The following is a 14625-nucleotide window of genomic DNA, read 5'->3' on the forward strand; positions in this document are numbered from 1 at the left end:
GAACTTGCTGTATCCTCAGATGTGTTCTGTCATTTCATCTGTCTCCAGCGGAGGCTTTTATTGCAAAGAGTAGATTGATGACTGTGCTTGGTATCTGAAAAACATATTTTGAGAATATATGTAAAATAGAATGCCAACAGGAAAAATCTGTTCTGTGTCATTGGAGAGGCAGATGCAGGTTTTTCATCTTTGTCCAGATCAAATCAAAATGACGTTGTCATGTTTTATATATTACTGTTCTCCAGTGACTGTCACTTTAGTGATTTTCCTCTGTCAGCAGATTTGGAGTTTGAAATATGAGTTTTGCAATAATTCTACTGCGTCATGCTCCATGCTCCACCCTTCTTGTTCCCAGTGCCATTGTAGTAAATACTAATTTAAGAAGAATTGACTGTGGTTGGTGAATGAAAGTACAGTTTAGATAACCTTTTGTTTGTTGTTCGAAGAAGACATTTTTATGTACTTTTTAGTGACATACTACGTTCATACTGGAATCATGTCTGCTGTTTAACTTTCAAAATGGAATGACCAGGCTGGGCCAGAGATGCACAGTAACTGTACCAGAAGATATATTTATGTGTCATCTAGTTCTGTGGCAAGTAAGTCCTTGGGAAAGAAATTGCACCTCTCAAATATAAGATGGTACTTCATGGTTTTCCCCAGTCAACTTTCAGAAGTAGGAGAGGTTTTCTCCTAGCCAAGATACTATGGGGGAAGGAATCCGTGTTAAAGGAGGAAGTAAACCTGGGGACTGTTGCTGTTTGTTGGCTGCTCTAAATGGGCTCAAGGCTACACAGGCAACTAACGGATCTAGGTCCATTATACATGTCCCATAAAACTTATATGCAAAGGGCTGGATCTTACATCAGCTGGTGTAAACGACTAGAGCTCTGTCAGCCCTAAATTTAGACATGATGTACAAATGAAAATAATAGACACTGGGTTAAGATTGCAGGAGAAGAGACACCAAAGGTACAGGATAGATTTATGGCGTTGCTTTTATTTAGCACTGTACCCATCCCGAAGGTTCTTTTATTGTAGGAAGAGTGGTGATAGGGACTGTAGTGGATTCAGTGTTAAGTAACCTAAATGGATTCTGTGGAAGTAGTAGTCTGTCATCATGTAAATACAATATCATAATGCATATACACACTCTCTTTATTAAAAAAGAAGATTGGGGTGTCTGTCTTTTAGTGCCATAACTATGTATTTAGGCACAGGTGGTTTTTTGTTTTTTTTTTTTTCCATCTCTTCCTTTTTTGCCATCTCTTCCTTTTTTTTTTTTTTTTTTAATTCTTTCTTTCTTTTTTAGGATTGCCAAATGATTTGGCAATAGCAATCAGACCAGCCATAACAAATTAAATTTTCCTGAAGTACATACATTTACGTTTTGGAGTTCTTGGCTGTGCAGTGTTGTTGCAGGTTGTTACTACAATTTGTATTTGTAGTATTTTCTGTATTGCTAGGTCTGCCTTCACACCCCTCCATTTTTCTCAATGCCATCTGACAGAGTTCTCTCAAATATTGGGGAAAAAAACCACTATCAACAGAATCAGTGCTGCCTAACATAAATCCTAAAAGAACTGAAGTGAAGGCAGTTAATGCTGTCACAATGATCAAGTAAATAAAATTATACTGATAGCAAAGGGAAATTTTTTATACTGCCAGAAAGTCTTGTTTCTGTACAGAATTTGGTATCAAATTATAATAAAGCTCTGGATTGTCAAACCTGGGATCATATCAGCAGGAAAGGTATTATCTACAATAAAACATTCTGATGGGCCTGTATCATGCCTCAAGTTACAGCTAAAACAAAACATGCCTATTCAGAGAAAGCTACAGTCTTATTTTGGGTGACAGGAATGGTGTCCTTGAATTCCAACCATCAAGAAATATGACAGAAGTCTTAATTTTGTTACTGCCAGATGTAGATGGAAGTACTGTTACATAGAGAATTGTGTGTATGCTTGTTTTCAGTTCTGGTTTGCAGTATGGCTTAGTTCTAAATTCTGGTTGTTATATAGAGAGTGAATAAATGGTTACTGGACTGTAGAGGGAATTTTTGGAGCTATCATTTTAACATATTTGATGATGGTACCTTCTGATGCAAGGACTCTTCAGTGTGTGCTGGCAGTTAAGGCATGATTGAACATGATTTCTGTTTACCGGGTTCTCAGAGAATCTCAGATAATTGCCAATCCAGAGCTGGCTCTCCCTGATGAAAGGCTAGTTGCTTCTGCTAATTCTCTTCATGGTTGATTTTCATTTTCTAGTCACTAGGTGGCAAAATACTACTTTTAGATTCATGAGTCCTTTCTTTTAAAAATTATTCCTACCCTTTCAGAAGATGATAATTTTCTTGCCACTCTGGGAAGCTGTAACAAGTCCAGTATAAAATGAAAATATGATAACATTAGTGTATGTTTTAAAATTTCTAGTGAGAGTAACACTCTGTTTTCTTCTAATATAATCTCAAGTGTTCTGCCATTACACCATATATATTCCTTATCTCCTGTTTATGTAAGAATGGAGTTTTCTTTCTTATAAATGCCAAGCTGTCATTTTTAGGGACTGCTTTGCCCCGTGTTTGTCTGACTACCACCATGAAGGTGACATTAGTTAATGCCATATGCTTAAACTTACCCTAGATGCCGTTAACAAGTGTCTTCATTATTTATTGTGATACTTAAGCACTCCACAGATGATATCAAATTTGTCCTTCAATTTTAAAAACTACGAGCAAGAACAGTTTAATTATTTGGCCAAATCATGAGGAAAGCCAAGCTTAAGACAAATCACCATCCAGTGACTTAGCTATGAGACCAAATTTATCAAAGTTCACTGAGTTCTCTCTGTTTTAAGAAATCATGTTACTTCTGCCCTTATCTTTATCTGTCCCTCTGAGCTGTCTAAGTTTGTATAACTGCTTACCAACACATTTGTTGTTTTAGCAATATGTAAACATCTCTAAATGTCAGGAATTGCACATGTTTTAATGGCCTGTCCTCATGACAGCTGTCCACATTTAATTGGGCATCGAGGAGTATAACAAATTTATACACACCTGTGGAATGTCAATAACAATGTCAATAATAATAAAAAACAATAAACACTATGCTGAAAATGACATTATCATAATGTTGCATTATTAGATGACACCAGTTCAGTCATAGGCCTTAAGCCAGCACCAGATCACCAAAGAAAACAAGAGCAAAGCAAAAGTGAAAGGAATAAGCAGCTACAAAAAGTTAGGGCAATGACCATTTTTATGTTGAACTGATACAGACAGCAAAGAGAAATAGTATGTGAAATTTCACATTGGTTTCCCAAATGATGATGGGAAAGGAATGTATTTAATGCTATAAAAAGAAGGCTTTTAACTTGAGTGCTTTTTTTTTTTCCTGTTATGAGGCTGTTGAAAATTTGAAAGATTAAGCAAAATTTTATAGGAATAGCAAAATGGAAATTTTCAAAGGATTACACAAAAATTTGGATTGTGGCCTGTTATCAACATGGTGTAAAAGCATGTGGGACAGCAGTGATTTTCAACACACTGTTGCTGTACTTTCTTGCTTGTATAAGTGCATGAGATTTTTTTTTGAATCACAGATAGTATTAAAAACTGCTGCTCTTCTCCAGCTGGGACAGATAGCTGTTTCAGGCATTGATTGCTGAAAGATCATCTGCTGCCTGTGGATAGACTAGCACAAATCAAAGTCAACATCTGTGCATGGATAATCTTAACCCATTTTCTATTCTGTTACAATAGGAGCATATGCTATCTGCCTCTGTTAGGCATGCATTGAGATAAATGGGATGGTGCAGATCAGAATAGTGACTCAGACTGCTGTAGTTAGGTAGGAAAATCCTCTAGGTGGCAACAGGAAATGAATTGTTGAGTTTGTTTTTCGTACCTATTGCTTCTGTTGCAGACTTCACTTCTACAGAATCATGCTGCTTTCCCTGGCTGTTGAGCTGTGTGGGGGGGGGCAACTCTATGGAAACATTCATCTGCAGCTTCTGTATCTACTCCCATAAAAAAGGAAATCGTGATATATTACAGAGCATAATGATGGAAGTGTTATGGCGTGCTCTAGAACCGCATTTCCTTTTTTAACAAAAATCATTGGGTCACACTGGCTGCATAAATTGTTGGTGATGCATCCTGTGCATAGTTCATGTAAGTGTTAAACTGCAGAAGAACCCATATGTATTCTTTGTCATGCATATTTACTCTGTCAGAGAAATCAGGCACCCTGCTTTGATTGTATTCTCCAGCAGAATGAGCTGGGGATAGAACTTTTATGCCCTGTTTTGAGTAAGGAAAGGACACTTGTGGACTCTGGCCATTTGGCATCCTGAAGTTTGTTTTAATCACTTTAACAGTATTGGAACTCAGTGAAGTAATTACAGAAGTAGTTCACTGCTATTCAGAGGGCTAGTATAAAGCCTGTGCACTACTTAGATTTTATTTAAATCCTCAAAAGAGAGCTTACGTGGAACTGAAGTGGTACATAAATTACATGTATGGCCATTGCCTGTGTAGAGTTGAGTTGAATTTAGAACTATATTTCTCAAAAGGCCAACTCTTCCTCCATTTTGAACTAGTCCTCTCTTTCCTTCCCTCCTTCATACGTTCATATACTGTGCATAAATGTTCATTATTTTGCATAGAATATATATATTTGCATAATATCACATAAGCACAGGGTCTCTTTTCCCTTAACACCCACTTCTAGCATTCAGCATTTCCATTTCATACCTAACTGTTCTATGTGCAGCTCTATTCATTCCCCAGCCTTTCTATCCGCTCACTCAGTCCTCAGACTCAATCCCCTGTTCCCTCTGCTAGCTCACTCAACATGCATTCACCTGTTTGTTTTACATATGCCATATACCCCCGAACTGGAGATACTTGTAGCAGCTCCATCGGCGTGTTCACCCTTCTTCTAGTCTTTTATACAACAGAGGATGCTGGCTTGTGTATGTGTGTGGGAGGTGTTGGGAAGGGGAGGTAGCCAAGCTGAGGAGGACCTAGTACATATACATGTGGGAAAAAAAAAAAAGTGAAGAGGCCTGGAAAAGGCTGCCCAGGCCATACTGCACAGGAATGCTGCAGGTCAGGAGATTGTTGGCCCAGTGACAATCTGGGGAACAGGGTTTAGTCTCAATACTGCTTTCTCTCAGGAGGCTACGGCAGCTCCAGGGTGCAGTGCCGCTGTGTACAGCCTCTACCTTGTCTTCCACCCTGCCCTAGCAGTGTGCAGGAGGTGGGTTGCAGTGCAGGCTCTGCAAGCCCCCTGCTCCAGGGGGAGAAAAGGAGCTCCAGCCTTCTGCCTTCAACAGTGTCAGTCACTGCCTGTGCTTGGGTGAATATGGCAATGTGAACCCCCTCCTCTCCCCTCAGAGCTTTTCATGCTTCTTGGCTCCCTCCTTCTCACCACCAATACATTGTAGGTACTCCCCAGTTTGAGTGCCATCCATCTCAAATAGGTTAAACTCCCAACACCATTCATTTTGTAATTCAGTTGTAGCCCACCAGATCTAACAGTGCGTTGATGTGTAGTTCTTAGTATATTTTAAAATTACCTGTGCATCAGTCAGTTTTGATTATTTATGCAGTTGGTCCTGAGGGGCTGTAACTCTGGTTTCACCCACACTGAACGCTAAATGCAAAGTGCTTTGACACTCAGGAGCTCTAATTTCCCTATCAAGACATCTGTTGTCTTTGAAAGGGAAAGTAGATTTGGCATAAGGCATTTATTGCTTACTAGTTTCAATGACTGTTAGATGTCTAGGCAGAGCTTTATTTAGGAAAAGGTTGGTGGCATAAACGAGATACTTTTTGTAAAAAAAAAACAAACAACAACACAGCAAATGAAGTTTAAACTACAGCAAAGATGTTAAATAGCCTAATTTAGGGAAGGGAAGGAAAATATTCTGTAACAGAGTAAAGAAATCTAAGAGCACGTGTTTGCCAGAGTCAGTAGTAACGTTACTACTACATTATTGTACAAAACATGAAAAAGCTTCCTTTTTCAGAGGTTTCCCTTTTTCATAGAGGTACTTTCTCTGATTTTGGTCTAACCAGTAAGACTTAAAGACCGGTCACTTAAAAAACTGGCAGCAGAGGTGGAAGACACACTTCAAGCACTGAAAGAATTCATAACTGAGTTAACTATTGCAATAGACTGATGTGAACCTTGGTTCAGTAGCCACAGGCAAAGTTTAATTTAAAAAATGTATTTTCTTTTCAGACGTGCTGAATACTCTCAGAATAAAGCATGCATAGGAAGTGTTTCTTTTGTGATTAAGTTATACTGAATATATGATTGGACGAAGCATGTGTGAACTGGATTAGTTTGTAAAATACTTTCAATTAATGTGATCGGTCGTGGCAGTGAAATACCTGCTTTCTTTGAAATTGTACTTTAACTGTATCTAACAAAAGCTGTCACAAAAGCAAAACAATCAGTCTTTGCTTTTGCAGGTATTGCAAATACTAGAAATAGTACCAAATTACTGGACTTTATGTATAAAACAAGATGCCTTTGTAGTTTTTGTAGGGTGTCTGCATCTTTTTCTTCTGTTGTCATTAGAATAAAAGTACATACTTTAGAAGGGCAGTTATACAGAAGAGTTATGCAAAACTCATATTTTCCATGTGTGAGCCTGTTAAACTTTGTTAGCATGGCAGATTCAGTTCAGCAATATTGAAGAAAAAAAGCCTAATACGGTGCACGCATAAGCATCACTTTTTGAATACTGGAGAGATCACATTTGTCATCAATAGGTATATTCCCTTGGACTTACTCCTCACACAGGGTGGGGTGTCTACTGTATACATATGTGTGTCAGCTTTTAACAGGTTTCAGTGAATTCAGAGTCCTGATCCTCCCCTCCTGGTGCTTCAGTTAAATTCCTGGATCCTGGTCTGAGTGACACAGCAGGAAACCCAACATGTGCAAGCTCTTAAGTTGAATCATAGTGAATTTATGGAAGAAATAGGTGCATTTTCTTTGCGTAGACTTCTCTTCCAAGATACTGAGTCACTGAACGTACTTCTTTATATGCAGGTCCCCTCAAAAAAATGCTTGCTTAGGTAATGTAGCTTTTAAATACAGCCTGTGTTATGGTTAAATAGAGATACAAAAAATAACTGACAGAAAGTAGGTTAGAGTTTATTTGAAGTGCATATTAACAAACACATGATTTGGAACTGTCAGGTCAGGAACTTAGTGTGGAGCCACTGTTACTGAAAACAGCTTTCCAAGTATTAACAATGTGATGCAGTATGAGAAAGGAGCTCTACGATCCCTTCAAGTCAGCTACACTTACAGATGTGCACCAGGATTAGGGAACTGGGGTCTTGGCTGACTCCCTGTTTGCAAATGTGTTTTTCGGATTTGGTTCCAGTTTAGGTTCAGCTGTAACTGAAGTTGCATCTGCTTGGGAGATTTGAGTTCATTCTTCCACCAGAGCTCCTTGTCACAGATCTTTACAAATATTTAGGCAATTACTGACTAATCTTTTGACCTTTTGTCTGCATCATTGTTCTTAACAGTGTAATAGTAAGTCAGTGGCGTTATAGGAGGAAGGCAGAGAACCTTCTGGGAAAGTCTTCTACCAACAGTGGCTGAATAACCTTGCAGTGAAGTGGGTTTTGCTCTGCTTTTCCTGTTTGAGAGAGAGATTGTCATCAAATAACTAGCTCATTCCTGACCAGCTATATAAGGAGCTGCAGTGAAATGGTGCTGTGTTGGGTTCACCTTGGCTGGATGCCAGGTGCCCACCAAGCCGCTCTGTCATTCTCAGCAGGACGGGACAGGAGAAACTAAGATGGAAAAAACTCATGCATCAAGATAAAGGCAGTTTAATAAAGCAAAGGCTGCACACAGAAGCAAAGGAAAGCAAAAGATTTATTCTCTACTTCCCATCAGCAGGCGATGTCCAGCCACTTCCTGGGAAGTAGGGCTTCAGTACACATAGCAGTTGCTCTGGAAGACAAACGTCATAATAACGAATGGCCCCCCTCCTCCTCCTTTCTCTTAGCTTTTATTGCTGAGCAGATGTCATATGGTGTGGAATATCCCTTTGGTCAGTTTGGGTCAGCTGTCCTGGCTATGTCCCCTCCCAAGATCTTGCCCACCCCCAGCCTACTGGTGATGGGGGACTGTTGGAGAGACAGCCTTGATGCTGTGCGAGCAGTAGCCAAAATACTGGTGTGTTATCAGCACCTTTCTAGCTACCGATACAAAGCACAGCACTATGAGGGCTGCTATGGGGAAAATTAACTCTATCTCAGCCAGACCCAATACAGGAGCTTTCCGCCTCAGCTTCTAGTCTGACAACGTTGCACATGATTTTGATGTGTAGTTACGTGCTGTGGCTCCTTTTCAGAGGTAGTAGGTTTAGTTTCACTTTTTTTTTTTCCTCTCAACTGATAAGATCTGTATCTGTAACATAACTTTCCTTTTGACAGGTAATTGGAAAGGATGATGTAGCTGTGCCATCCCACCTCTACAAGGTGATCCTTGCCAGACGGAGCAGAAAGTCTACAGAACCCTTGGTACTGGGGGCTTTTGTGGTGCCAAACAATCCCATAGGCTTCAGTCACCAGCTGACTGAGTTCCAAGTAAATATTGAAGATCTGGAAAAAATGTCAGGTTTAGTTTTCTTCCCCCAGGTGGACAAAACCACACATGTTAAAAATATCTGTGAGGTGGATACCTGTAAACTGATGGGCTTCAAGGAATTTACATTGTACATCACTGCTCGAAAAGTGCAGAGTGCCCGTACCTTGCATCGGTTGGAGAAAGCCATGTCAGAGTTAAGGGAGGCAGGAATTGAGCCTGATGAGTATCTTCTAAAGCTTCACAAGAAGAAGGAAGAAGAACTGCAGGAAAAACAAGCAGCAGCTAGAGAGGGGAAAGCCGGCTGAGTCCTTGTTCAGGGAGATGTTTGGGGTTTTGTACTTTGAAAGGGGAGCTAAAGGCAAATACAAAGACAGGGGCTGTATGAATTATCCTTTTTTGAATTACAAAAACAATAAAGAAACATTTGGAAGCTGATGGGTTTGGAATAACGTTCATTCTCCTGTAACACGATGCACACACATGGTTTGCTGCAGTACTTAAATGTGGGAAATGAAAATGACCCCTTTCTGGCATGAATGGATTACTGGACCTCCAGAAAAGGCTTTGTGCTATTTTCCAAGTCTGACTGGGGTTTGTATGGAATCCCTTCTAGGAATATTATAAAAATAGACAGTAGACACCTTGGGAGTGTAACTGGAATATGTTTAAATGTGATTCCGCCTGCAAATGTCTTTCAGTATGATGCTGTAGAAGCAATGGTACTTTCTGGGATTTTTTAAAATTAAATTAATTTAGAAATATTTCATTTAACACTCTTTTACTAGAGACCTGTAGGATATAATCTGAATCCCTTACAGTCTTTACTTAGTTGTGTTAACCAAACCAGATTGTCTCTTACCTCTCCTGTCCTTGTGTGCTTTGGATACTTTAGCATGTCAGTAGCTGTCAGCTGTTGTCATTTGCAGTGGGCTTCTTCCATTCATGTATAATTCCGCATATTTTTTTTTAAAAAGAGTAGAAGCAGAGTTTATACAAGTTGCTACCAGTGCAGACTGAGTCTTCATAAATTAATGTAAGCTTAATATTTCACTTTCACCACTAAGTTTGGATAAATGTGTTTTCTTGCCTATTGTTTGATTTCAGAGGAGATCACTGCTTTCTTTGTGTTTGTGGTAGTCACTCACTGGCTTTTTTCCCAGCATCAGTCTTTGGTCTATAAACTTTGCAACAAAACTGCTACATGAAGGCAGAAGATTGATTAAAAATTCTTTTCCAGTTCTGTTTCAGCAGCAACTGAAGTTGCTCAGATTTGCATCTGCTTGGGAGATCTAATGAAATTATTTTTTTTCATTAGTTTTGTACTTTATTTGTGTATAAATTTTGAATTTCAGACATAAATTAGTGTGACTTTTATCCTCTGAGATTTTTCATCTGTAAAGAAGGAGTAAAAACTGGAAATACTTAGGTTTTTTTTTTTAATGGTAAGAATCAATATAAATTTGGAGTTGTTCCTTAAAAACACCTGCAGTAGTTTTAATGTGAGAGTTAATAGTTTCTGAGAAGGGTCATGTAGTGCCAGGCTGAATTGGGCTGTTTTCATAAAGGATGAATCAGGAGCATTATTTGGGTGTTGTGAATCATCAGCTGGATGTTCTAAAGACTGTGTAGTTTCCTTCATCTCAGTTCAGTTGCAGTATCCAAAAGTAGATCACTTTATAAAGCAGTTATGGTTCCCATGACACTTTTGTGTTTGCCAAGAACATATTTACAAGATCCAGACATTTAAAACCAGAGAAATGTGACTAGCTAAGTACATCATAAAAGCTTACTGCCCACAGAAATTAGAAATTGGGTGAAATCCTGACATTTGCTCATTTCAATTTTAGCCCAGAATTTTGGTTGTTAATCCTGCCAAATGTAACAAAAACAGTAAATCGCAAAACAACAAGCCACCTCTCCCTTTGCAGAACGTGGGAGATGTTGGTGTGTGTTGCCTGGAGTAACGAAGTGCCAGATACTTCATGTGCCTCTTGATGGTATTGTGTGTGCTTCACTAGAGTCCAAGCAACCTTTTGGCACTGCGGTGGTGTCATCCTTTGGAAAAGGTACCTGGTCATTGCTCTTGGCATTGTCTTTCTCTTTTCCCCATTATTTGAATTATTTATGTTTTTTAATTTAGCCTTCCACCTTCCTTTTCTACTTGATCCTTTCAGCTGAGAGGTTACAGATCTCCTGCAGTGCTCACACACCTACGGACAGCCGAAACAGATCTCGGTGCTACAGACACGTACCTGTCTAGCAAAAATCCTGTGTTGAGACAGCACCAGTTGTACACGAGGAACTCCAGGTGTCTTCCCTTTCTGCTGACAGCTTGCCATTACAACAGCAGAAGTGCCGAGTGTGACTCTCCCGCGGAGACCTGCTATGGAGACCAGCTGCTCCCTAACTCAGTACCTCCTCGGGCTTACGTGCCCCCTTGAATTCCTGCAAGCCCCAATTACCATAATTTTCATGCCTCACGGCTTACCGCATAGACTGGACTCCCTACATAATTTTCAGCTCTGTTTGAGCATGGTTGGTGTTCCTCAGCTCCCGTTGGAGGGTGGCAGCAGGTGGTGAACGGTGAAACCACTTCCAGCACTGGTCTGTGCCGAAGAGTACGTTGACCTGCTCGTCTTCTGCTGGTTTCCTCATCTGAAATAACTGTGGAGTCTGGCATATAGCAAAAAAATGTGCTTTCTTTACAATAGGAAATATAAGACAAGGAACAGCAAGGGGGTGAGGCTTTACACACTTGTTTGAGCCACCTGTGTAAGTAGTTGCTTCAGGATCCTTCATGAGAACTGTGCTTGTGTCCATGTCCATCTGTCATTCCTGTTGCACACTTAATCACTTCCCTGCGTGCATCTGTAGTGACAATACAAACCTCTGTGATGCAGCTAAGCAGCAGGAGTCCTGGAAATGGACAGGTCTGTCCTTCGCTCCTCCACTGTTTTATTATGTTTGTTTTTAAAGCTAAATAACTGAATAGCGAGGGAAGTTGATGACTAGGCTGCCTGCAGCCTAATACAATGATTTTCTGCTATTCCCTTGACTCTTGATTGTTACTGCTAGTCTTGAATCAGGGTGAAAGGGATGGTAAATAGGAGGCAGACGGGAAGGGAATGGAGGGGAGAGCTGCCGCTGTGCTCAAGGGCTCTGGGCTGCAGCCCACCGGCTCGGCTTGGTGTGCTTTTGGTATTTGGCCTTTTGAGGGCAGACTGTTTCCGCAGCGTCAGCCTCGGTGGCCAAAAATGATGGGGGATACGAATCGAATGTCTCTGGCCCGTGATAACTGTCTTTCTGCTCGTGATACCAAGATACCCATGTAAAATGAATTGTTTTGAGTGTTATGTTGACAGCAGTGTGGTGTGAAGCTAATGATTTTTCCTGGATAAAGGTTTTGACAATAATGTTTCAAAGTGCCTTTAGATTGACCACCCAAGTTGTGTATCTGCTCCGAAGACAATTTTGACTCCAGCTTCATGAATCTCATTCTAGGTGAGGATTTAGCCCTGCACTGATGTCTTGCAATGCCATTGTTTTGCATCTGTAAACATAGTTGGGGGGCTGAGGGGTGGAATTTAAAGTTCTGCTTTTTATTTTTATGTGGTTGGTTCACTTTGGAGCACCATTTTGCGATTTTCAGTTTGTCTTGTAGTAGTAAAGATGGATCTCATTAGCTAGTTGTGCTATGTGCTGCACTAACCTGTGGAGAAACAGCCCCTGTCCTGAAAAAGTAACACACATTAGATAACCGCAGGCAACAACTGGAAGGGGAGAAGCTACACACCCAGAAATCTGAGGATTTCTTTCATCAAAGGGCTTCAGAAGTGCTGCAACACCCACCTTTGAGTGTCCTTTCCGCCACTGGAATCATCTCCCTGAGGGAGACACTCAGGTGTCCTGTAAAATAAATGGAGGCAAGTAGGTAAGAAAACCCAGGATTTGCAAAAGCTGCTTACCTGGCCAGTAGTGATTGCTGGAGATGAGCACTGGGTTTCTCTGAGGGTTTTCAGTCCTGAGCCTTTTTTTGGAATCGGCTAGACAAGCTAGGCCTGTGTCATGGAAAACCATTAAATAGAGGTACTTCTGCCAGTACACCACCTGTTTGAGTGAGATGTCCAAGCAGACACGCTTTTCACAGCCTACTCTGATTCAGCTCATGGACTTGAAACCACTGATCTTCCTAGTGGAAACTTCCAGTTTGTACAAACGCTACCAAACTGGCCAGCTAGGGCTGTGCTGTCCCCAGTCTGCTCACCAGAGGAGCAGCCACATCAGCCCCAGAGGATTTGAAGAAGGTGTCCTGCCTGCCACGCACCCTTGTCATCTGTGCTGGTGGGTGGAATGGGTTGCTGAAATAGGGCAGCCTTGCTTTGGCTGCCTTTGGTGGGAGGTCTCCATGGTGAAGGAGCTCCAAAGATGCGTCCCAGGTGGAGCCAGTCAGGTGGATAAACCAGAGCTGCCTAAAGATGGGACGGCAGAGGAACAGGGAGAGATTTATTTGGTGGCAGCTTGCAGAGAAGTGGGGACCTCTGGTACTGTAATCCCTGGGTCTCTTGATGTGTTTAACCCATGCCAGCCTGTGTGAAGAAAACCCCAAAACCTCCTGTGCCCATCCTGGTCCTGTGTGTTTGTTGGGCAGCACTGAAGCTGTGGAGGCATTATATATAAACCCCAAAGTGCTCTTGCTAGTAACCTGGCTCAGTGGGGAAGTGAGGAGCAATTTTGCTGTTATTTTTGAATTGTCTTCTGCAGTCACAAGGGAAAAGCTTTTCTCACCATGCAGCAAAGGAAATGTAGGAAATGTTCCTTTTTTTTTCTTTTTTTTTGATTCAGGTCCATCTAATCAGCTCCACCTACACAGTGGTGGTATAGCCAGTTCTCACATGCTTCCTAATAGCCATCTGCCTGTGCAATTAATGGCTTGTCTGCTTTTACCATAGCTTGGAGGAAAAGACTGAACAAGAGCTTTGAGTATTTGCTTAAAATATCTGCAGTGTCTGTGTGGATGCTCCAGGATGGATGCTCAGCGCAGGCTACAAACAACCCCCACTTTCCTGTATTGTAAAATATTAGAGCAACTGGCCTTTTCCACCCTGCCTTTCAAACAGAGCACATTTCCCACCTGCCGTGTGAAAAATTAACAGCTGTGGCAACATAATATTCCCAAAATGCTCGCTTCCAGGAGCTGAACGCGAGGCTTTTCACGTTGGTTTGAGAGGTACGATGGCTGGCATCCCAGCTTCCCCGCTGGTGCGTTCAGCGGGTGGGGAGAGATGCGGAAAACAGGTCTGGAATGAAGTGCTTCCAGCTCTGCTTAAGAAACAGTGTGGAGGTATTTAGCAGATCACAGAGGTAAATTTGGTTTGTGTCAAGAATAAATATTTCACAAGACAGCAAATAAAGTCCTGTGCAAGTTTTCCCTAGCAGCTCTCAGCAGCCGATGAGGCAGGGCTCGGCATCGAGCAGGCTGGAGCCAGGGAGGGAATGGGAGCACCCGCCAAGCTGCTGGTGCCCAACAGCTGTAAGTCCTGTCCCATCTTTGCATGGATCCATCCATCTGGAGGAAGACCAGCCCGTCTCCCTGCCAGCCTCCTTTTACTCCCATGCATTAAGGAAAATACGTGTTCCTCATGCCATGGCTGGTTTGTGACCCAGCCAATGCTCTTTGGTCTGCAGTGCCTCCAAAAGCGGGGTGGCCGTGGCCAAGCACCTGGCGAGCCACAGTGGGACACAAAGCGTGGTGAAATGAAACCATAGCTGGATTAGACAGCCTGGCTGTACAAGTGGGCTTGAGCTTGGATTTAATTACCAGAGTGTCATAATATGCAAAGTAAGCTAAAACAGAAGGGATGAAAGCAAGGCAAGAAAGCTGACCTAACTGATGGCAGTGCTAGGGGGGAGGATGCCAAATTGTGTCCCTCAGCCATCAACAGGTCCCTTGGGTTGAACCTGAGCTGCTTCAGCGGCAGCTGAAGGACCT

The 14625-nt window shown here is 41.6% G+C and overlaps 1 protein-coding gene across 8 annotated transcripts in view; it reads left to right on the top strand.

Annotated features, from left to right (window-relative positions):
- The window catches only part of EXOG (endo/exonuclease (5'-3'), endonuclease G-like), a 30313-nt gene that overhangs the window by 14785 nt on the left and 903 nt on the right, over positions 1 to 14625 (top strand). The window contains exons 6-9 of one of the 8 annotated variants that reach the window (XR_775552.1): positions 8483 to 8635; positions 10565 to 10702; positions 10811 to 12567; positions 14322 to 14475. Coding sequence is in view for 1 of the 8 variants with exons in the window: in XM_010586240.1 (XP_010584542.1) it covers positions 8483 to 8941 (459 nt within the window). In the remaining 7 variants the exon portion in view is untranslated. Of the gene's footprint in view, positions 1 to 470; positions 600 to 7818; positions 7849 to 8482; positions 9607 to 10564; positions 10703 to 10776; positions 14476 to 14625 lie in introns of those variants that run through there. The other 7 variants (XR_775553.1, XR_775554.1, XR_775551.1 and 4 more) reach the window with 7 other exon arrangements.

This window comes from Haliaeetus leucocephalus, unplaced genomic scaffold (genome assembly GCF_000737465.1).
Source record: "Haliaeetus leucocephalus isolate CR32 unplaced genomic scaffold, Haliaeetus_leucocephalus-4.0 Scaffold0, whole genome shotgun sequence".
Classification (NCBI taxonomy): Eukaryota; Metazoa; Chordata; class Aves; order Accipitriformes; family Accipitridae; genus Haliaeetus; species Haliaeetus leucocephalus.